Source organism: Pelecanus crispus, chromosome 1, assembly GCF_030463565.1.
Source record: "Pelecanus crispus isolate bPelCri1 chromosome 1, bPelCri1.pri, whole genome shotgun sequence".
NCBI lineage: Eukaryota > Metazoa > Chordata > Aves > Pelecaniformes > Pelecanidae > Pelecanus > Pelecanus crispus.
In genome coordinates this window covers 63,994,295-64,018,567 of record NC_134643.1, presented here as the reverse complement: position 1 = coordinate 64,018,567, position 24,273 = coordinate 63,994,295, and the positions used below count along the sequence as shown (strand labels likewise).

Here is a 24,273-nt window from a genome sequence, read left to right as displayed (position 1 = left end):
TGTCTACAGTTTCATATTTCTGAATATTTCTCCTAATAGATGGCAACATCTTTTATCCGAACTGTAGAACTTGGAGGAAGAGGCTGTGCATCTTCATTATTTGATCCTTTAAGAGTCCATGTAAAGGAGCTTTCAAACTTTGTTAATTTTATTGACAAGCTGCAAGAAATTGTTGGTGAAATCTTAAATCCAAGGTAATAGAGTTTCTGTTATATTTTTGTTGTGTTGAGCACCTCTTTTTTTTTTTTTGTGTTGTGCATGTGTCTCAGAGGGGAATGAAAGAAAATCTAATAATTATTAAATAATTCAGAGTAAATGTTTACAACTTAAACTTTATAAGAAAATATAAATATCTGAAAAACATTTGGGGTAAGCATATAGATTTTTAAGGTTATTCTTTGTATTAAATTTTTATCAAATCAGTGTATGTATGGCTATTTCGTTAGTTCCCTAGTTGTAAATGAACTTCTAAAGATTTCAGTCTTGTGGGTCTAGTAAGTACATGAACTTAATGTGCTTTACTTCTTTCTTGTTAATTACTTCCTTTTTGTTATTTAATTGTATAGACCTTTTTATACAAAGTCTTTATTGCTGCTGACAAATGATGACATTGGTTATTTAGCCTTTCTTTTCTTTTTAATTACATAAGAAATAATTCTTATCCTTTGCTTAGGAAGGCTCTGGTGAAGTCACTGATTTTGAATGTTTTTGAAGACCTGAAGTTAGTCTTCTGGGCAGACTTATATATGTGAGACTAAGTAGAGAAGTGTAAGTGTAACATAGGAGTTTGAGTTGGTAAGTGCTGGCATTAGTACAGAGAGAAGAGCAATTTTCTTAAGCATTACCGAAGTTAGTAATTTTTTTCATTTATAATCAGTGGTTTTTCTATACAAAACTTCAAGCAATTCAGCTGTAACAGTTCTGTTCTTGATACTAAAGAATTTTTTTTTACTTTGAATAGAGTCTAATCCACACAGTTGAAAACAAAATGTCATAAGCATTATTTAAATTACTGTTCAGATTGCATTGGAGCGGGAAGTGGGAATGGGAAGTATTTCTGAAGTTGTTTTGCAGTTTCTGTTTTACTTTTTAATTCTCCTTCTTTGTTCTTTCATTTCAACATCTTGGATGCCAGAGATGTGCTGTCTGTGCTGGTGATTAAAGAAAACTTTTGACTCAACATCTAATATATGCTTTCTCCTTTATTTAAATCATATCTGGCACTGTACATTGATAAAAATGAGAAATCGAAAAGCATTTAGGTGCATGAACTTACTTTTTAGGGTGGAAAGACTACTTATTCAGGTATATACAGTGTAACATAAAATGCTACATCTTGTTAATTACACTTCTGTTTAAGGTATGTGAGAAAAATCGGTGGGATAATTGCTGGGAATTACCAGTTTCTAACCGGGAGCATTCTCTAGAGCTTGGAAATTCTTTTCAGCATTCAGCTATTTATTCTGTTGCTTTCTCTGCTGTACCTGCTGTCCCATTTATTCTGGGATATAAATCTTGTTAACATCAGATGCTGGCGTGTTCATTAAGTTGCATGTATACATGTAGGTGTCATTGGTTGTATCACTGACCAAGAATGGAAGCTAGCTGTACTGTGGTTTTTCTAGTATCTCTTGTACTCTACATGGGCTTTTTAACCTCACGATGTAAAAATACTACTGTTGTTTTTATATATGTATCTTTATAGTAGCTCAGTGCTTATAGAAATATAGCAGTTGGCTGTCTTTGAAAGAATCTTCATTAGTATGCTGAAGTTCTCCAATATTATAGGACTAGTATACAGCTTAGAAACTGTAAGGGTCACAACACTGGTGAACAAAGATATTTTTAAGTGTTTGGTAAGCCATATGAGTGAGGACTGTCTGTATGCCCTGCCTGTGGTGTGACAGTTATGAATTCCAGAAGATGCAGTTTTACACAAGAAATTTCTCTAGGTCTGTTACTACTGCAATCTAAAGAGCAGAGGGGAAAAAAGCAACAATGCAGCAAAAGTTTCGGTTGCTTAGCCTTTAGAAGCCTGCTGAGAAATCTAAGAGCAAACTGGACAACCTATCTGCAGTATTGCTGTTTCTCTGATGTAGAGATTAGCTAAGCTGCAAAAAGCAGGTCTCAGTATTTGCTATGCCACAAGAAAAATACAGTATTTTTGGTTGTTTACTTAATGATTAGAAGTCTGTTATTTCAGTTTCATCTTGTTACAGTGGAGATCTTATGAAACTTGAACTTGCATAAAATACGAAGTAGCCAAATAAATGCTGGGTCATTGGGGAACACATGTTGAAAAGAGGCTTTCCTTCATCTGCCTGAGTCAAGTTCCTTTGCTTTGGAAACCTAGAAACTGAATTGAAGATGTTGGACAGTGATGGGATATGCTTACATTTTGAACATAGTAGGAGATATGGTGCAACCAAGTATTTGCTAACCTATGGAGAATAACAAAAATGTGTTTCTCATCCCCAAGTCATTTGGCTAGGAAAGTGAACAGTAGATGAGATGAGGGAAGGGAAAGCTGTTGAACAGAGTGAAAATTTAATGAAACTATGATGATTTGATTCAGATATGGCACAAAGTGTAAGCAGACCTGATAGCAGGAGAAATGGAAAGATATAATGAACTTTGGTAGTTTCAAGGTGTATTCTTGAGCAGAACAAACATCCTTACAAATCTCTGGAATTTTGAAATGGTTCAAGTTTGCATCTCCTCCTTCTCCAGATGTCTAAGATTAGAAGAAATCACTAATCTTTCAAGAATCGGGAGCATGAACATTCCTTAAAGTTTGGGGAAGCTGTAAAACTTGTAACCCTAAAACTATTTACAGATTCTATACGTGTAAGACCTGGACAATGTTTATACAGTAAATAGAGAGCTTGGCTGTTCTACTTTTTGTGCCTGTTTCTTCACAAGAAACATATCAATGTTGTATGTCAGTGAAGTCAATGATCGTTATACATCTGAGGATCTGGAAACTCTTTTCTGTTGGTATAAATGAAAAACTGCAGTACTAATCCATCATTCTGGAAATCCTTCTCTTTTAGGCCAGACAATAATGCTCCTTGCATCTGGAAAGAACTTACTTATTCTATTTCTGGAATTACTTTTTTCAACTTTGTAAAAGTTGTGTGACTTAAAACTGATGATGGAAAGTCATTTGTCTTATTGGTTACTGCACTTGTTGGTTCCTATAGATGTGGGTGTATATGTACATATATATGCTTTAAAAGTCCCCACTGATTTTGTAGAATAGCAAAATTTGTAGATGGGCAGTAAATGGTCTTCTTGAATTGGGCCCTGACTTTGCTGTAAGCACTGACCACTAGGTGACACTATTGCACAGCTCACATTAGTAGCTGTTTAAATCTAAAGTTAGCTGTATTGTTTCATTCAACACATTTGAGCGAGTGTGATGCTTTGGAGGGGGCCTTCATTTCAGGTCTGTGAGCAGTCTTCTGCAATCACTTGCAGAAGTTATACAGCTTGACTTGATCATGCATGTGGATTAGTGCATTGAGCTTTCCCTTGACAGGGAAAATGCTATTTCTTATGTGTGGCTGTAATTGCGTCTGGAGATACACAGTATTTTGGGGGAGAAAGCATATGAGACACTATTTGGTCTTGTGCTGAATGATTGAGTTATTTGGATAGCATTCATGCAGCCCTGGAATTTTGTGCTCTGAAGTTGCTGGAATGTTGTGCAAGCGTGTGCAAAACATTGTCTATAGGACTCCTTAAACTTAGGATCATAGAATAATTCAGGTTGGAAGGAACATCAGGAAGTTTTTGGTCCAACATCCTGCTCAAAGCAAGGTCAATTATGGGATCAGCCTAGGTTAATCGGGGCTTTATCCAGTCAAGCTTTGTGCAGTCACCATCCTTGCAGGTTTTCAGTCTCCATCTTGGTAACCTGTTCCACTGCTTGAGTGTCCTCATGGTGAATTTTTTTCCTTATATTGAGCTGGGACCTCTCTTGTGTCAGTTTATGCATGTTGTCTCTTTTCCTTCCACTAACTGCCAACATGAGGAGCATGGCTCCATGTTCTTTGTTATCTTCTTGTAGGTATTGGAAAGCTGTTAGTAGATCTCCCTGAAGCCTTCTCTTCTCCAGACTGAACAAGCTGTTCCCTTAGCTGCTTCTCAAAGGGCATGTCTCCCTGACCATCTTGGCAGCTCTCTGCTGAACTTGCTCCAGTTTATCAGTGTCTTTCCTGGACTGGGGGGCCCAAAACTGGATGCAGTATTCTAAATTTAATCGAACGAATGCTGATTAGAGGGATAATCACATTCTTCAGACTACTGGCTACGCTACTGTTGATGCAGCCAAAGATACTGTTGGCCGCCTTTGCTGCCAAGGCACACTCCTGGCTCATGGTTAACTTGCTGAACGTGCACTGAGACTCCCAGGTTCTTTTACATAAAGCTGCTCCCCAGCCTGTATCATTGCAAGGGGTTATCCCTTTCCAAGACTTTGCATGTCCTGTTGAATTTCATATGGATCCTGTCAGCCCATTCCTTCCATCTGTTTAGGCATCTCTGCATGGCAGCTCTGCTCTCAAGCATATTGATGGTTCCATCCAATTTGGTGTCATCTGCAAACTTGATGAGCATGTATTTTTATCACTGAGTCACTGCCAAAGATGTTTAAAAAAAAAAAAAAACAAACCCCGAGGTTCTAGGGTAGGCCCCTACGGTATTCCATTTGTTCATGGCCTCCAGATACAGTACAACATGTTTACTACCTTCTGAGCCTGATCATCCAACCAGTTTTTAACTCATCTAGTTATCCATCCATCCAGACTGTAACATCCAAACTTGTATGTTGAGATGTTGTATGTATTTTCTGACAGTTTTGAAAGCCCTGCTACAATCAAGGAAAATGGCATCCACCATTCTCACCTGGTCAGCAAAGGCAGTCATTTTATTATAGGAGGCAATCGGACTGGTCAGGCATAACTTACACTTGATAAATCCATGCTTACAGTTACCAGCCATCACCTAATCCTTCACGTGCCCAGAAATGTTTTCTCAGAGAACTTTTTACATGATTTTTCTCAGGGAACAAAGTGAGGCCAATGAACCTGTGATTCTCCAACCTGTCCTTTTGTTCTTTTTTGCAAACATCTGCTTTTCTCCAATTGTCCGGGACGTCCCCTGATCACCACGACTTTTCAAAGACTGTATAGAGTGGCCTTACGAGGACATCAGCCAGTTCTATTAGTGCTCTTGGATGCAGCCCATTTGGTTCTATGGACTTATATGGGCTCAGTTCTGTCAAGTAAACCCAATTTGATCCTTATCCACTGCTGGCAGTTCTCTGAAAACTTTCTCTATTCAGAGACCTGGGAGACCATGTTGGTGAAGACTGAGGCAAAGAAGGCATCAAGTACCTCAGTTTTATCTGCATCCACTGTTGCAAAATCTGCCTTTCAGCAAAGATCACTCGTTTTCTTTGTTCAGCCTTTTAATACAAAAGCAGCAGGTGAAGCTACTTTAACATTCCTTGCAAGTCTCAACTCCAGCTGAGCTTTGGCTTTCCTGACAACATCCCTAAATGCCTGGGCAATGTTTCTAGATTGTTTCTTTGTAACCTGTCCCTTCTTTACCATCCTGTGTAAAGCCTTTTTGTATTGAAGCTCTGTCATCAGTTCACTATTTAGCCAAGCTGGTCTACTGATACTTCTACATGTTTTCCTGAGTATTGTGATGGACTCTTTTTGTGCTTGTAATATGATGTCGTTAATAACATATCAGCTTTCTCTGACCTCCTTTGCCTTTTAGAACTTTCTCACATGGGATTCCATGTACCAGTTCACTGAATAAGCTGAAATCTGCTCTCCTAAAGTCACAGTCTATACTCTGCTACTTGCTTTCCTTGCTCCCCTAGGATCTTGAACTCCACTATTCATGATTGCTACAGCCAAGGCTGCCGTTGTTTTTTTTTTTTTTTTTCTCCACATCCCTGACATGAATAGCAGACCCAGCTGTATGTAACCATGTATTGCCCATCCAGTATCCCTGACACCCTCTAGAACTCTTGACTGCTTGCCTCCCATTGTGATGCTCTTCCAGCAGATGTTGGGGTGGTGGTGGTGGAAAAGTGCCCTGTAAGAGCCAGGGTCTGTGATACAGAGTCTGCTGAGAGTTGCTTTAAGAATATTTTGCCTATTTTCTCCTGTGTGCTGGGTTGTCTATAACAAACTCTGACCCTGATTCACAAGCTCTCAACAAGCCTCTTGTCTGTCCAACAGAAGAGCTCCTCCATATCTTTGAGCTGCTCCTGCATATGGAGGGCACTCCCCCACTTTGTCTTTCCTGAAGAGCTTGTTGTATTCATGCTTTGCAGCACTCCAGCTGTCAGGCTATCCTACCAAGTCTTGGTTATTCCAATGAAGTTGTAGTTCTGTAACCACGAGGAGTTTATAGTCTTTCTAACTTGTTTTATTGTGTTTTACTGGATAAATCTCTTTACACTGTTTTAGAGTATTTGCAATGTGCTGTTTCTCAGTAAAATACTGGGAACTTAGACTAACCTTAGTTTATCAACTCATAGCATCATTGAAATGAAGAATATTTTGGTGTTTAAATATGTACAGTGAAAGTTACTGATTGTATAGAATGACCCAAATTAAGACTATATTGCCATTCTACCATGTTAACAAACATTGTGCTTGTACTTAATTAAAAATGTTGTGCATTTTGAAGAAATAGAAGAATATCAGGAAGTCTTATGTAAGAAAATAATTATTTTATAAGAAAAAAAATTAGGTTTAAACCAGACTCTTAGAAAAATTTCCCTGAAAATGCTTGCCACTTCAAAGACTAATGTGCTTTAACATAATTTTGAAGTAAATTATCTGCTTTACCTACACATTTAACTTTATAATGGAAATACCGATATGCTTCAATCTGAATGTCTTTAACATTTAATTAACTTTAATTTAATTAACTTTAAATTAAACTTAAAGTTGAGAATGTTTTAAAATCTTATTTAGAAGTAAATAATTTTTGAAATAAACTTAATTGTGGTTTAAATTGCACTTGCAAGAAAATAGAAAACTTTGGTTGAAAAAGTGGCTCTTTTGAGGGTAAGTCTGACTTAAGACATCACAGCTGAACTGTGGTATCTTAAGTGCTCTAATTGTGCAATACTGCATTTAATTAAATTGTGGTTTTCATAACTTGCTCTCCCTTTCCTTAACTTCCTAATTTAGGCTGGTGCTAGAGAATACACTGACCATTATGTCCTAGACATTGAAATTCAAGTATAGTCCCTTAATTAAAAAGAAGACATGGAGGCTGTGGTTCTATGGCACTTTTATATCAGTGCTGGATTGAAAAATCTTACCTTTATGCCATCATACAGATATCAAACTACTAGTTCATCTGTTTCTATGGCCTCCCTTTAATTCAGATTTGAGAAGCAGTCTGGCAGCTCCCTGCCCATAATTCCAATCCTGATAATTTGCGGTAAATTGCAGGAAAGTGATTAGGCCTAGAGGGAACTATGAAGTTGGATATATTATGGTGGAACAATGGAACTGTAGCATGGAACATGCATGGCTGCTCATCAAGAATCTTATTCTGAGAAGAACACTTGTTTACTTTTATAGTAGCTTCATCACCGGACTTGGGGAGTATTGCTTGGTATGGATGATACCCAGAATTAACTTTGAGAGCAGACACTAACAGAACACCAGCTTTGGTTTTTGCAGTAAGTTCTTGGGAGGGTACCAGATCTCTTAGATGGTGGCAGTTCCTGAGGAAGAGTCACTCCGGTTTCTTCCACCAAGCTAAAAGATAGAAATTTTTGGCAATACAGCAAAAGCAGCAGCAGCAACATGGGAAAGTACATAGCAACAGGATTCTTTTTTGCTGTGATTTTATTGTTGATCTAATAAGCTGCAAAACTCCAAAGGGTCTAAGGTAGGGTCTTCACCTAATATTTATTTTTGTATTGTTTAAAAGTAGAGTAATAATGCATGCATCCATTGTTTGAGGTGGAATTTTTGAGTACTATGAACATTTTGCTATAGTTACTTTTTTCTTCTACAAGATATATTTAAAACTTAGATAAACTTACTGATACAATTTTGTTGTTGAAGTTTTGAAATCTAAATTGACATGAACTACTAATTTTTTAACATTTATGCATATAACACATTTAGAAAAAACATTGGGTTTGCTTTAAAGGCACAGTTACTGCTCTGTTAAGAACATTTGTATTTTGTATTGTTTCTTAGATAAATTTTATCCTGCTCTTCTACCCAGGTAGATGAAGCTCTAGTTGACATCCTGCTTCTTTCTGTTTGAGAATAGAATTAGATTGCTACTCTCTTCATATAGTTCTAAATTAAAAAATTGGATAACTATTCAGTTCTTATCAAGTTCTACAACAGCTTCCTAAATCCATAACAAAGAAAAAAGCTGTGATCCCCTCCCATGCCATGGTCACTAGGTGTTTGTAATCTGTTTTAACACATTTGTTCTCACTACATAACTTAGATAGCTATATATTTGTCATCTGTTTCTTACCTTTGTTGGAGAAGTTGAAATGAATGAATGAAAGTGTTGACCTTAGTATAATAGAATTTTGATATATTCTTTTATGTTCTTGGAATAGGCTTCAGGATTCTGTTCTGCTTTTTATGAGGTTTTGAATATTGTCCATATCCTCAACTCTCCCCCCTGCCCACTTCTGTATGCCACTTTAGTCTTTTCCACAAAAGATGTATTTCCAGAAAATAAATAAAAGTGCTTGTCCTGGTTTCGGCTGGGATAGAGTTAATTTTCTTCCTAGTAGCAGGCATAGTGCTGTGTTTTGGATTTAGTAGGAGAAGAATGTTGATAACACGCTGATGTTTTTAGTTGTTGCTGAGTACTGCTTATGCTAGTCAACCACTTTTCAGCTTCCCATGCTCTGCCAGGTGCACAAGAAACTGGGAGGGGGCACAGCCAGAGTAGTTGATCCAAACTGACCAAAGGGCTATTCCATACCATATGACATCATGCTCAGTATAGAAACTGGAGGGGGTTGGCTGGGGAGCAGCAATCACTGCTCGGGAACTGTCTGGGTATCGGTCGGCGGGTAGTAAGCAATTACATTGTGCATTGCTTGCTTTGTATATCATCATTATTATTATTATTATACTGTTACTATTAGCATTACTATTTTACTTTATTTCAATTATTAAACTGTTCTTATCTCAACCCAGGAGTGTTTCTCACTCTTACTCCTCTGATTCTCTCCCCCATCCCATCAGGGTAGGGGGGAGTGAACAAGCGGCTGCGTGGTGCTTAGTTGCTGGCTGGGGCTAAACCACGACAGTGCTTCAGCGCCATATTAACTTTGCACACTAAGACCCCAGTTGTGCATTTTTACCACATTTCCCTTCTATCTTCATGGCTTTAGTTAATCTTTTCAAACCTCACTAAAAATGAAGTCCTACTAGTGGATCTGAAGTTGCTCATGTAACTTATTTGATTGGTTTAAATAGAACTATTCTATTTATTGTTGAATTAATTTATAGTTTCATCTTCAAGGTGGTTATTTGTTAAGGTGTTTTTTTGATCCAGTGAATTGTCTTTTCTGGGAAAAGGATGATATTCTCTTTACCACGGAAAGGACTCTATAAACATGGGTAGAGCCCTAGCCATCTCCACTTGTGATCTAGATGGCGTATATAAAGAGATTAAAAGAATTCCTTTCCTACTGAGACTGGTTTGACCATACTTTTTGAAACTGCTAGACATGGTTAGTTAGCACTTTCTGTAGAAAGCTTTGAAAGATCTGTGAAATAGCACAAATGAGATGGATTCAACATTTTATAAGTATATTCAAGACTAATAAAACAAACCTCACAGCATAACTTATTTTGTTATATCATATCCTGGTGTAAATTAGCATAAGCTATGGCACAATGTTTCAGTACTAATCCGCACACATTAGATCAGCATTTTATGTCTTGGCCTGTTTATATAAATTCTAGTTGAAGTATGAATAAACTTTTCCTCTTCTTTGCTCCAGTTAGTACTGTGTATATCTGATGGGGGACTGGAACTCTTTCCTGGAAAAGAAGAAGGAATATGGGGAGAAAGAGATTAAATGAACTTTAATTCTAATAACAAATATCCTTAGTTGGCATTGGGTAGTAGAGGCAAAAAAACAAACATAGAAAATGTTTTTATCACAGGTTTGTTTGGTGTTTTTTTTTCCTCAGTGAAAAGCTACAAGGTAATAGTCACATACAGAGCACAGCATTTAAATTAAGGGCATGATTAGCTTAATTAACTGATGCTGGGTGCTGTACATATAATAATACTTCTTCTTCCAGCATACATGCAAGTATGTGTATGTAAAATGTGTGGAAATCATAATGATGTAGATAAGCTCAAGATATCTGTAGACAGAAAGGACTGAACCTGTCTTTCAAAGACAACTTCAGTCAATCCCTTCACGTGCTTGTTTGTCTTGAAGTTCTAGGTTCAGCATAGTATTTATGGAACAGATACTACTCATTTAATACAATGCTTCTCTCATTTGAGGGTATTATTCTGGAAAGTGTCAGTTTAGGGCTGAGGGAAATAAAGCAGTTTGGTAACAAGCATCAGGGGACTTGGCTATAGTTCCTATGTGCATCTATGAGACAGAACTTTTCTTCAGCAGTGATCTCTTCTCACATCTTGACAACTTGTACTGGATGACTTTTTTTTTTTCCTTGAATTTTTCATTCTCTTGTGGTTAGACTGAATTGTGGGTTTTGGAACAGAGGTACACCAGCATCTATTTTTTTTCCTTTTAAAAAAAAAAAAAAAAAAAAAAAAAAAAAACACAAACCCAAAAACCAAACCTATCTTTTCTAAGATCTAGATGGTTCTTGACCTGTGTGCAGAGAGACTTCACATGGTGACTTTTCTTTTGGCTAAGTGCATACTTTGTGCTTAAATTTCTGCAAAGCAAAAGTTTTTCTGTTTAACCAAGCCTGCAAATCTAATGTGAATTGAATAATCTTGATCTGTAAAAGTTAAAGCTGAGAATTGTGTGGAAATATTTGGTTTTGACCTGGAAAAAAGCCAAAAAGAAATTTTAAGTTAACTTCAGGTTTTCTAAGTTATTTATGGCAGTCTTGTTCAGCCAGAATAAGCCAAAACACCAAGGTCTCTGGCCCAGTTCCTGCTGTTTATTTTAACAGGAAACAATACAAACAAACTAGTTTTCTATCACTCAATTCCTATTCTTACCTAGCTCTTACCTATTTTATATTTATATGAATGTAGATATGTGGAGTTTCATTTGATGGAGGTTCTCCCAACTAGAATTCTAAAATTCATCTTCAGAATTCAATGTGTACAAAATGTAGCTTTCTTTCAATTTGCAAGGTATCTTTTTAGGGTAAGTAGGCAGGAGCATGGGGGAAGTTGAAAAATTAATCATCTCACTCTTGGCTATGTCACCTGCAGTAATACAGCCATTGCCATTGCTTTGGGGTTTTTTTGGCAGAGCTGTGATTTACAGCATCACAGATGTATCTGAAAATTCTATCATAGGTGCCAATAGCAGCTCAAGACTTTAGGGTGTATGAATAAATATGGAGTTATTTTGTACAGTCCATGGTATTGTTAAAAATATTGGTGCCTGAACTAGATAGACTGATGTTAGGTTACACTCAACATGCTGCATTTCTGCTTTGATTTGGACTATAAACCTAATTTTTAGAAAAAAAAGTAAAACTTCAGTAATTCTGCTGTTAAAGGCAACATTTAACAGGCTATCCTTTTTTAGGGTTGGCCATTCTATCCATTTATTAGATGTTGTAGGAAAGTGGCTAGTGTTTCTTAAAGTCTGGAAAAAGAAACTGTAGGTTAATTGGAAAAGGGAGATGGATTATTGCAATAAATCATGAAGCAGATTGACTGTAAAGGAAAAATTCTTAGAGCAGGAGTTCAGAATGAACAGAATTGCTTTTGTTGCTTTTGCCTGACATTATACTTAGGCTTTCTAAAACTTTAAAAAAAAAAAACCTGACAGGAAATTAGTCTCATAACTGAACTTAGCATGACAAGCATACCTAGCTTCACTGGCAGTTTTTTGTCAAAAACATGGTAACTGGAAGGCTGGGGTTTTGCTTGTTTTCATTTAACTTTTTGAGTCACTTCTGTCACCACAAAGAATCTATGTTACTTTAAGAATATGAAAATTTGATGGTACAATTTTAAAAGAAGGGTCCACAAGCACAGGATCCTGTCTCCAATATTGCCAGTAAATACATGCCTTGTAAGAAGAGAGGAAGTGTTTATGATACTTCTCCTGAGTGCTGTCTCAATCTCTAATTTCAGTTCAGGGTATTTTCTGAACACAGAGGTCAACCTATTTTTCCTGGGAATCATTTTCTTTTTTAAAGAATGGGACCTTTGTGCCTCTTGTTATAGTTTTATTTCTTCCTTTATTCTTACTTGTGTTATATGCTGGTATTCAAAGGTGAAAATATCTCTGTATGTGAAAAAGTAAAAGGGGGGAGGGAATCAATTGAAAAAACTATACTATTTACTAAAAGTAAGATATAGACTACCACACCCTGAAAAGGTTGAGGAAAATAAGCAGAGAGAGAATGAAATTGAAAACAAAATGTCATGGGGAAATAATGAAGACCTTATACACATGTGATGTTAAACAGAAGATAAATGATTGCTAGGTAGGGTGAGGGGAATCTTGATTATAATCAATTTTGGTCTGGGTGATGGGTTCATGTTCTGAGAAGACTGGAGAATTGATAATAAAGTTTCCAAACAGTATGCAACTTCAAAAAGCTTTTGGGAAGAGATGCCTTATGATGTAGGAGAACTGAGTCATTCTTGTAATACTTTTTTTTTTATTTGCTCAAACGCGAGCAATGGTTAAACATACAGTCTTTCTCTTTTAATGTTTTGTGAGGGTACTAGACAAAATTATTAAGCTTTTAACTCAAGGGGTTTATTCTGTCTTTCACTAAATCTATTAAAGTAGTCAAGATGCATTTGCTGTCTCAATATAGTTTTATCATCTCTGAGATAAGGTCTGTGATCCCCTAGCTGTGTTACTTAACCTGGTTCATAGTCATAGTTCATAGTAGTGCCTTATGACTAGTGACTCCTACCTTCATACCTCTGTATGGCTTTTGCACCTACTCACCCTATGTTACACTTGCAAAATGAGCAATTCACTCCTAACACTTGGATTTTCCATTCTTGTGATGGGACTATGCTCACTCTCGTTATAAGCTTTAAGTTATTTTATTAATTTTGAGCAGCATTGTTCAGGGAAGCACTTTCAACCCCTGCGTGGAAAGATGCACTTATAAATGGCCAGTGGGATTCTTGGAATGGTAGCTGCTGCTTCTCATTAACAAGGTCTGGGTTAATCAAGGTGCACTGTCACAAGAGTCTCAGTCCCTGTAGCCATTTCTTTTTGGATGTAAGATCTTTGGGTTTTCTTGTGATTCTTTAAAAATTGATTTATTTTTTTCTTTTATTTACATACTCAAGATAATGCAGTCTACCTGGCAGCCTGTTACATTTCCATTTTTATAGAATATGTGGATCTTGCAAGTCTGAGCGAGCAAGACATGGTGTAGTGCTCTCAGTAATGCCTTTTGGAGCATCATCTGTACATGTGTAACTGCTAATCACTCAAGATTTTCACTGGGGAGAGACCTGGTAGTTCTAACCCAAAAGTGATTCCAGAAGTAGTCTATCATACATGCAATGTGAATGGTTCAAGGTACAGGACCACAAAATGAAATTAACAGTCTAACCATTGTTTAGGTGCACTCACAAATGCCTTCTTATCCTTCTATAAGAAGTGTTGAAATAAAACCCCTGTATCAATTAGATTTAATTATTTGTATTTTTTATGTCAAGCTGCATTGATGTTTCATAATTAAACTACTAAGTTGTCTTCTGTAGGCATTTTTTCTAGGTGATGAAAAGAGATTAATAGTGTGTGCCTTTATGGCAAACAGTGATGATCATCTAGTCTAATTACTACCAATTTAAATAAAATTGACAGCAGATTTAATATTTTGAAGCACTTTCATGATACACAAAAGATTCAATCTAATAGGCTGTTAAATTGGAATGCATGTTCCAGTGAAACATTTTGTTTACACTTAAGAGTTTGAGCAAAACAGTAACTGTAAGTTTAAAGAAAGTACTTTTCTTTGAACTTTTATGGAGAAGTTAGTTTTGTGTTGCAGCTCAGAGTATTATAAATGCTGAATTCATTACCTTTCCTTATAATCTTTTTTTTAGCAAACTATTATGTTGGACAATACTTCTACACTGCTGTTTGATTTAAAAGATCAAAGCTGTTCTCTGAAGAGTTTTGATTAACTGTGAATACTGGCTATGTTCAACACTAATAGGTATACTAAAGTGCTGCCAAGATTAATGTGGAGATGACCCTGTGCCTATTTTCAGAATCGCAGGGGGGCGAATTCTGTCAACAGTGAAGATGCATTTGATAAAAGGCCGAAGCAATGGGGATCCTTTCTGTCAGGCAGTAGAGGAAGTTGTACAAGATTTGGATTTGAAGATTAAAAATATTATCGATTCACAACATGAAGTCTTGACTGCCAGTACTACTGGAGTCAGTCCAGCACGGGTAATGGGATTTCTTTTGTTCTTTTTACTGCTTAGCTTTACAAGAAAGCAAATGTCTTTTGCCTGTTTTGTTTCTTTTTTATTTTTTAAAGGACTTTATATAGACTATTATATTTTCCTAACAGTACAGAACACTGTCATTTCCTCTACACTGTGGTTTAAACTTGTTGAAAGACTTATACTTGAGGATTGCAGTGTGGATTTCAAAAAGCTGATTTACTTAAACTAAATGTCTTACCTCAAAATTCTAAATAAAATACTCTTCAAAACTTAATTTGTTTGTGCAGTTGTTATAGATGTAGATACTTATAACTGTCAGATTTGCCACTAATTTCAAGGCGATAGAGCTATAACAAATGTCCAAACAAAAAAATTAATGAAAGTGGAATTAAGATTTCAGAACATGTATCAATAATTTTGGTTAAAATACACAGGTTTTAATTAGCTCAGCATCAAGTATTTCTAAGGGTAAGGCATTCAAAATAAGGTTAAATATGAAAGAAGTCCAAAACATGGTGAAATGTGGAGTGGAAGAGGAATAAAAATAAAACCCCGAAGAATCATCATGCAAATTTTTCTCTTTTAGTGTTTCAAGACACTAATGAAACTATTAATGATTTTAGTTTCATTGAAGGAATCAGTATATTTAAAGCTCGTCAGGTGTGGAGAGCAGAATACAGGCTTTCTATTTGTGGTTTCTGTACTTTGAATCTGCTCAAGTTTATATTATGATGTTATTTGTGATGAAAACATCAACCAGCTTTAATTATTTTATTTTACTTTGTTGATATATAAAATATCTAATACTATGTATTTTTGTCTAGGAAACTTCTTAAAACTTACAGAGGCTTTGAATGTGTGTACATTGTTAGAATGCTTTGTTTTGTGTAATAACTGGAATTAACCCATGGTAACAGAAGACTTTTAACAAATTTTAATCAGACTTCCAATATGCTTTTTCTTTTCTATGAGAGCTAAAACCAGCTAGACCCTAGTGGCTAGTTAAACTGGTTTAAATGTGTGTTTCCACTGAGCAGCTGGAGTATACATTTCATCCTCATTTTCCTGTTTTCCCCTGAATCTTTCATCACTGTATTTCCCTGTTTCCCTTTCATATTCTTCTATTTCTTTCTCTTCCCCATCTGAAAAATTGATCACCATCATAAGTTCTGTCTTTATTTAGCTACTTGTATTACTGATAAAATTTTAAAAAATATTTAGATGATTATAAGCCAGGTAAAACTATTTTAATAAAAATTCTTTCTTCAGAGAAATTCACCAAAGAATTGCTTTTCCAAAATGGTTTGTTTCTTACTGTTCTCCGTAGGTCAAGTTCATAGTCTAATGTCTCTGTAGAAATATTTACCAGTATCCCTGTTGAGGCAGAAGATAGGAAAGATGATTGTATCCTGATGTTGTTAGGAAATGTGGTTAAATACTTAATTCCATTGAGAGCAGTGTGAGGTTAATATTCTTCTCAAAATGGGCACCAGAACTTAAGCTTATGAACTTAATTATTACTGTGAGTCTGTGGTTCTATGTTGGAGTTTTTGCCAATTCCTGAGTTTAAGTTAATTGATTACTGGAACATCCCATCTACTTGTGGATGGGCAGATTCTACTATGGTTTTTCTCAGTGAGGAAATGAGTACATAGCAGAGGATGATGGGCTTTAAGCTAATCCTTTTCACCATACTCACTACAGTATATCCACACTCACCACAGTATGGATGTTAACTGAAAGCCATCAGAGATGACTGTGGTCTGGATGTGACTGATGTGCTGCTTGGCTTGACAAATCTAGTGCTGTATTGGGTTTATGTGGCAAGGTTTTGGTAGTGGGGAGGGCTGTGAAAAGACACCAGAAGCTGCCCCCATGTCAGACAGAGCCAGTTCCAGCCAGCTCCAAGACAGACAGGTCTGTGATAATGTTTAAGAAAGGGTAAAAAATGCTGTGTAGCAGCAGTTGGGAGAGAGGAGTGAGAATACGTGAGAAAAACAACTCTGCAGACACCAAACTCAGTGAAGAAGGAGGGGGAGGAGGTCCTTCAGGCACGAGAGCAGAGATTCCCCTGTAGCCTGTGATGAAGACCATGGTGATGCAGGCTGTCTGTCTGCAGCCCATGAAGATCCCCAGTGGAGCAGGTATCTACCCTGCAGCCTGTGGAAAACCCCATGCTGCAGCAGGTGGATGTGCCCTGAAGGAAGCTGTGACCCCATGGAGAACACACACTGGAGCAGGTTCCTGGCAGAAACTGTAGGCCATGGAGAGGAGCTCACGCAGAAGCAGGTTTTCTGGCAGGACCTGTGACCTTGTGGGGGACCCACGCTGTAGCAGTCTGTTCCTGAAGGACTGCACCTTGGGGAAAGGACCCATGCTGGGGCAGTCCTTGAAGAACTACAGCCTGTGGGAAGGACCCGCACTGGAGAAGTTAGTGAAGGACTGTATCCCATGGGAGGCACCCCACACAGGAGCAGAGGAAAAGCATGAGGAAGAAGGAGCAGCTGACCACAACCCTCATTCCCCATTGCCCTGTGTCATTTGGGGGAAGGAGGTAGAGGAGTTGGGAGTGAAGTTGAGTCTGGGAAGAAGGGAGGGGTTCTATTCTTATTAATTGGCAATGAATTACATTAATTTCCTGAAGTCAAGTCTGTTTTACTTATGCTGGTAACTGGTAAGTGAAGTCCCTGTCCTCATCTCAACCCCATGAACTTTTAATCATATTTTCTCTCCCTGTCCTGGTGAGGAGGGGGAGTGATAGAGCAGCTTGGTGGGCACCTGGCAGCTAGCCAAGGTCAACCCAACACAGTCCTTTGTGGTGCCCAACATGGGACCTGAGGAGTTAGAGATAAGGACAGTAATTGGAAAGGTAATGGGCAAAATGTGGACTGAACATTGCTAGAGCGCAAAACAAGTGTGGGGAATTTTTTGGTTTTGTAATTGTGGTGAAGGGACAAGGGGTGGGGTGTGTGTAAACTGCCTTTGGTGTTGTGATGATGCTATTTTGGTTTTGGTGTGGGGAATTCTTTTTGTTGGTGTAAATGAAGTTTGTGAAGATTGTGTGATGAATGTATGTTTTAATGATAATCCTTAAATATATGATTCACAGAGTCGTGAGGTGGAAAAGGGAGCTTAGACAAATGTTAAGAGACTGATAGCAAATTGTATATTTTAGTGGAGCTTGGTGTGGAAGAACATTTTACTAAGCATATAGAGGGGTAGGTTACTGTTACTAATTAAAAAACAAAAGAAACAAAATGAAAAAAAAAACCCATAAGTTTTCCAAATGAATTTGAGCTGTAGAAAAAAAATTAGAGCATCTGTATTGTTCCATTAAGATCTCAGGACAGCAAAGATTAATGCTCTGTGCTGAGTTTAACATATAGCTTGGGTTTTTTTAATTGTGTTTTGGTTTTTACTTTATAAAGAAACCCACAAACCCTAATGCTATAATTCTTCAGAAAAATTGTTCTATATTCAGAATAAGTTCTTATTTCAATAGGATGTTATGTTTTTTCATACATAAGAGATTAAATAATATCTTTGAGTGCAAATTTAAAATATGATCTTAACTATAGAGCTGAAAATGATGCCTCCACTAGCTCATGGGAAGGCTGCTTCCTCATAAAATGTACCTGAAAAGAGTTACTTTGTTAGAAAAATATTTGTTTTTCTCCTGGCAGTGGCAGTTTTCTTCCATCATTGCTCAGTTTTCCTGCAAATACTTGTTTTATAAGAATTTAGAGCTCCAGGAAAAGTTTTTACTTTCTGCAGCAGGAAGCACTACTTTGTGTTGAAGCTTGCATGAGTGACTAATAGAAATTAATCATAATTTCTTCCTGAGAAAATTACTACTGTAAATGGAATCTGTCCGGTCTTTCTGGAACTAACCAGAATAGTCTGGAGTAGCTGATGGTCACTACCCTTGAAAGACTGATAACTCTTTTCTTGAATAAATAATTTCAATCGTAATTTTAAGTTTACTAATAAACAAGAGTTTTATGGCAGGGATTGTTGTATTGCCTAAAATTCTTACTGTGCCACAGACAATAAGATTTTAGTCCGTGGTTAGTACACCAACTCACTGTTGTAGTAAATGAGATTTCTGAAGGTCATCTTTTGGCAGTTAGGAGGTTATGTTATATTCTAAAGATTTTTTTCTTTGTGTATAAGTCAAGATGATGCCAAATTTGTACTTTTCCCATTAAGACAGACTTACTGTGACACACATGACATTTTATAAAAATCTATGATGTGGTGATGTAATGACTGAAGAGGTTCAGAATAAATTTTGAGGAAATTAAACGGTACTGAAATAGGCCAATTCTGTAAAGCTAAGTAACAACCATTTCTGTAATTGCTATTTCTAGCTATTGATTATAACTTATAGTAACTGACTGACATGTGTTGCTATGGTTTCTTGAAAGCTACATACACTAATTGATGTAATCAAATAGAGAGAGAAATAGAATTTGATCTTTTCAAGACTGTGTTTAAAAGCAGTTAACTGATTAGATAAATGCAGTTCATTGCTTGTCCTGTCCTTCTGCACAAAGTCTGGCTATTCAATGTTTCTGTGTATTGGTAAATAAGAAAGCCTATAGTTTTAAAAATCTACTACTGTGTATCAAGCACTAAGTTTCTCCATGGAACTCCTAGTACTTTTAAAGAAAAATATAGCAAACGTGCAATTCTTGCAGCCCCATAGTGGCTATGGAGTTCTACAGCTGTACTGCTGACTGAGCATTGATCACTTCCAGATGTGGATTACTATTTTCTTTAAGGAATTCTTTATTCTCCTGGAAAATTGTGAAGAATTCTTCCTGTTCCAAACAGGAGATTATGCCAAGTAGTACCTCTGTTGTCGAATCTTTTTGGAAATCTCACTTTTAACCAACAGCTTTAGCATATTCAGTTAGTCAGAGGAGTTGGACTTTGCTAGAATGTGTTTATGTACCCCATAGTACTCAAATTGGTTGTGAGAAAATATGTTCATTTCTGCTGTGTGGTTTCATCACAGACTTGTATATTTATCTGTGTGACTTGCTCATCAGTGTACACCTCCAGCTGACAGTGATCTAAACTCTAATAATTGCTTGGGATGAGGAAGAAACTTTCCCATGGACAGGTTCCCCATAAATGCTTACTGCAAAAGGGAAGGAGGGGATTCTCATACTTTGTGCTAATATGGGTTGCTTTTGGAGATAAGCTATTGGTCTGGCTTGCTGACCTTTCCTGTTCTATGTTCCTTTAAATTTTATTTACTTTCAGCCAAAATTGCATTCCATAAATCATGGCACTGTGTATTGTGGCAGAGATACTGTAAAGGTCTTACTAGTTCTTTTGGATGAAGAAGCTGTCAATCCTCCTACCCAGAACAAAGCAGAACTTTTATATGATGATGAAAGCTTAAATTTGTTTGGAATCACCTCTGTTTTGACACTGTTCAGGTGAGTACTAGAAGATTTTTTTTTTTGTGTTTGTGTTGGGTTGGTTGGTTTGTTTTTGAAGATCTTACACTGAGTGGCTAACAAAGCATTGATATTACACAAAGCAAATGACTGAAGTGCAGTCTGTTTTGAGGTTAGGTGTAAAGGGAAAGCATTCTTAGAACAATCTCAAGTTCTCAAAGGTATTCTACCTCTTCATTTGCATTTTCCGTGTCTTCAAGATACTTTTGTAATACGGCCTTTTTGAGCTAGTACCTTTCTGGGCTGCACAAAACCCATGAAGGAGTATCTGTTGCAACAAACATCCCACATACTCACCTTTTAAGTTGAGTTTTGAACTCCTAAGTTTGAATACTGTCTGTTCACTAGCTAATTAGGTTACTAATCAATTTGAAGATGCCTCTTTTGTCTAGCTATGACACAAGAGATTTTTGGATTATATCCTGTTTTCTTCCTACATAGTAATTATTTTGTGGAGACAGTTTTAAATAAATAGTTTTTCTTATCATGATCCACCAATCAGGATAGTATTGCATACGTTTACTCTAGTGGTAAAAGTTGCTTTTGGGGAAGAATAAAATCAAAAGAGGAGGGATAGGGAGAGGAGAAGAAAGAGAAAACTCTCCCTGATGGCCAGCTGGGAAGTAAAGCAGCCAGGGTTCCCAGACGAGCATCCTCTGTAGTACAGTGGTTGGTTCCCCAATAGTGTTTTTCCCAGGGTAACAATATTGCCTTCATAAGGACCTGCTGAAACCCCTTATTGGTTGTCCCTGCTTTTGGTGCCTTTAGTGGTGACTGGAGCATCTGTTCATCAGATTTTTCCATTACTTCAGATTCAGGAAAATTGATCCACATTACTTTTTGAATTGTTTCATTATTTTAGTAAACCTCACCATGGTTGTATCTTTATCAGAATGAAAAGGAGCTTAATCAGATTTAGGCTAACATTCCATGTGAATGGAATCAAGTGCCACCTGAATTCTTCTGAATTAAACACTGCTATTATTCAGAGTTAGAAATCTTGATTTTTTTTTTTAAAGTAACTCTTTAATTTAAAATTTATTTTAAAACACTTATTTCTGAATAAGAGTGTCCACTGAATGCTTGGTTTCACTTACCTAATTTGATTTTTCAGCTGAATTAATTTTCGTGAATTTTCACCAGAAGGATAAGACATTTGTTTGACTTAAAACCTTCTCAGTGTATGTGTAAGAAAGTACAGCTATCTGGGAATTTATAATATAATCTAGACAATTCTTGTGTTTTCCTTAGTAATTCTTAGTGGTCAATTTGTTTTAGCTTTTGTTTTCCAGTATATAATTTCTTTAATATTATCTGTGTGCTTCCATTTAAAAATTTTATTTAGAAGTAATTTATTCGAAGTATTGAATTTATGATCCTAAATAATTGTTTTAGGAATAAAAAAATGCAAAAACTGAAATGACACTTGTAAACAACACCTGTTCTCAATTTTTATCAAATCTTTGTGTTCTGCATTTATCTAGCAGCTTTATTGTAAGCATCCCATTGCTTTATGAATGCTGCTTTATGAACCTTAATACTACACAGGATAGTAGCTACGGTGTCACTCTGACTTGCTTTGATGTACAGGCACCTCTATGGTACAGCACCTTTTTGTTAATGCTTATGTCTCAAATATTTGATCTAGAGTGTTTGCAGTCTTGTTGCCAATCTATTGTTAATAGTAAATCAGGAACAGTTTACAGTATAAATGGCAGTAAATGTGACTGCAGTTTTCAGATTCTTTTTGCTAATCTGATTCTGCATATCAGATTAGTTGGTCACCTCATATGGTAGTTATTGTTTTGAGGTTTTTCACAATGTTTTTTGTTATTTCTAGAGACTTCATTACCAAAAAATCCCAAAATATGTTTAAAGTTTGTGAGTAGTTTTGTCTGGGTTCTGGGCAGTTTGAGAGCACTGTTAGTTTTCAGTGAAGACATGTTAAATAAGAGCACCTCTTTTTCAAAACTTCAGCATTTTAGAAATTTTTCTTGCTTTGTTTTACTCTTATTTTAATAAACTTCCAGATCAATTGGGTAGATTTATCTCTGCACTGAAATCCTGAAAAAAAGCTACTGCTGAGAAGCAGCTAGTGTGTTGTTTAACTCTTTGTTGGCTTTCTTTAAAAATATTTTCACTGTAATTTGTGAAATGCATGCGTGTTTGGGAACTGAAAATGTAAGCATTGACAATACATCCTGTGGTTTAGAACATCCTAACCAAGCTGAAGATTTTCTTACTTAATCTGTCCTTTAGTATATCCGTCAAATATTTTCCTTCTGTAAGCATCTCGTTTCAATCTTCTGGAAAATATTCTTTTTAGATATGTATTATAGAAGTTCAAATAAAATTTTCTTGCTATTTTTCTGTTTTTTGAAGCTGCATGCAAGGCAGAAGTGTGCTATTTTTCCTGTGGTATTTTTAAAATTTTTAAGCAAACATGAAAATGTAGTGATGATATTGAAATCAAAGTAAGGTGATTCTGATATAATTAATGATATGTTTTAGAGTTAAATTTTGCATGATCATGGATTAAGTATTTTCATAACTTTTTGTAATAAAGGTTCCCTTTTTTTGGTTTTGCAGGTTCAACAGGTATTCAGGGTTTGGGGCAACTTTTTGTTTGGTTTTTTATATCATTCCCATCAACTTCCTATCCTATTAATGTTAAAGCCAGTCATACTTGCTCATTTCTTTTCTTGCTTTCTAAAATTTCCTTCTATTTAAGGAATACCCATGTTGATCTGGTGTACAAAACAGAGAATCTCTTGAAAACCCATATTTGTGGGCACTGAAAAGGAAACTAACCTATCCATGCACTGGAGAAACAGTGATGATTTATTCAGTCACTTCTCCTGAGGAATCATCAGTTGTTGGAAAAGTGGGATGCTGAGAATTCTGTCATTACGGGTTACAAAGAGGACTCATGAACCAGAACAACAGCATAGATGGGAGCATGCTGAAGCTACATATGGGAGGGAGGGAGATTGGTGGAGCCACACCCTACCGTCCCTGGGGCCAAGGCAGCAGATGGAGGCACCACAAGTAGCAGAGGATCCCCTACCCTCTTGCCAGCAAGCAGAAGAAGGGGACCTACGAGACAGGGGGAATGGAAAGAGGTCCCTGCCCAGGGAAGCAGGTGAATCCCCTCCTCCCTCCCTTACCTTCCCAGTTGCCTTTACATAACAGATATGGGGCTTTGTAACTTGAGGGCCAGGCAAGTGGGGATGTAGATGAAGGTCCAGCCAGGGGGTTGCCGAGGGCAAGTCAGCCAGCCCCATGGATTATGATGGTCCTTGTTAAGAAAAAAAGGAGGGTAATTGTGTAAGGCAATTCCCTCCTGTGGGGAACTGAGGGCCCAATCTGCCATCCAGACCCATCCCACAGGGAAGTCTGCTGCCTCCCTGGGGCCGGGTTAGGGACATTACTAAGAAACTCCTCGATCTGGTAAGGCCCTCCAATTACTACCCACTGCTTGTTGTACAGGTTGGCAGTGATGAGGTTGCAGAGACAAGTCCTAAAGCAACCAAAAGGGACTTCAGGGCACTGGGGTGATTGGTTGCAGGATCAGGAGCACAGGTAGTATTTTTTCCTCTATCCTGTCAGTGGCAAGGAAGAACACTAAATGGAATGGGAAAACTCACCTGATTAACAAGTGGCTCAGAGGCTGGTGCTGTCAGTGGAATTTTGTTTTTTTCAATCATGGGGAGGTTTACATGGCACCGGGCCTGATGGCAGCAGGAGATCAGCTCTCTCCAAAGGGGAAAAGGACTCTCTTGCCCATGAGTTGGCGGGACTCACTGAGAGGGCTTTAAACTAGGTTCAAAGGGGGAAAGGGATAAAACCAGGCTTGGTAGAGAGGAGCCCAGGGGTAGCATGGCAACATTGGGGGTGAAACTGGTAGCCCAGCTCAAGTGCATCTACACCAATGCACACAGCATGGGCAACAAACAGGAGGAGCTGGAAGTCCTTGTGCAGCAGGATAGCTATCACATAGTTGCCATCACAGAAACGTGATGGGACAACTCTCATGACTGGAGTGCTGCACTGGATGGCTATAAGCTCTTCAGAAGGAATAGGCATGGAAGGAGATGCAGTGTGGTGGCTCTGTGTGTTAGGGAGTGTTTTGACTGTATAGAGCTTGACAGTGGTG

The 24,273-nt window shown here is 37.2% G+C and overlaps 1 protein-coding gene across 2 annotated transcripts in view; it reads left to right on the top strand.

The window, feature by feature from the left end:
- PARPBP (PARP1 binding protein) overlaps positions 1 to 24,273 on the top strand; it is a 51,816-nt gene that overhangs the window by 14,548 nt on the left and 12,995 nt on the right. For both annotated transcript variants that reach the window (XM_075708763.1, XM_075708756.1), the window contains exons 5-7: positions 40 to 194; positions 14,464 to 14,647; positions 19,918 to 20,096. In XM_075708763.1, the coding sequence (XP_075564878.1) occupies positions 40 to 194; positions 14,464 to 14,647; positions 19,918 to 20,096 (518 nt within the window). The remainder of the gene's footprint in view (positions 1 to 39; positions 195 to 14,463; positions 14,648 to 19,917; positions 20,097 to 24,273) is intronic.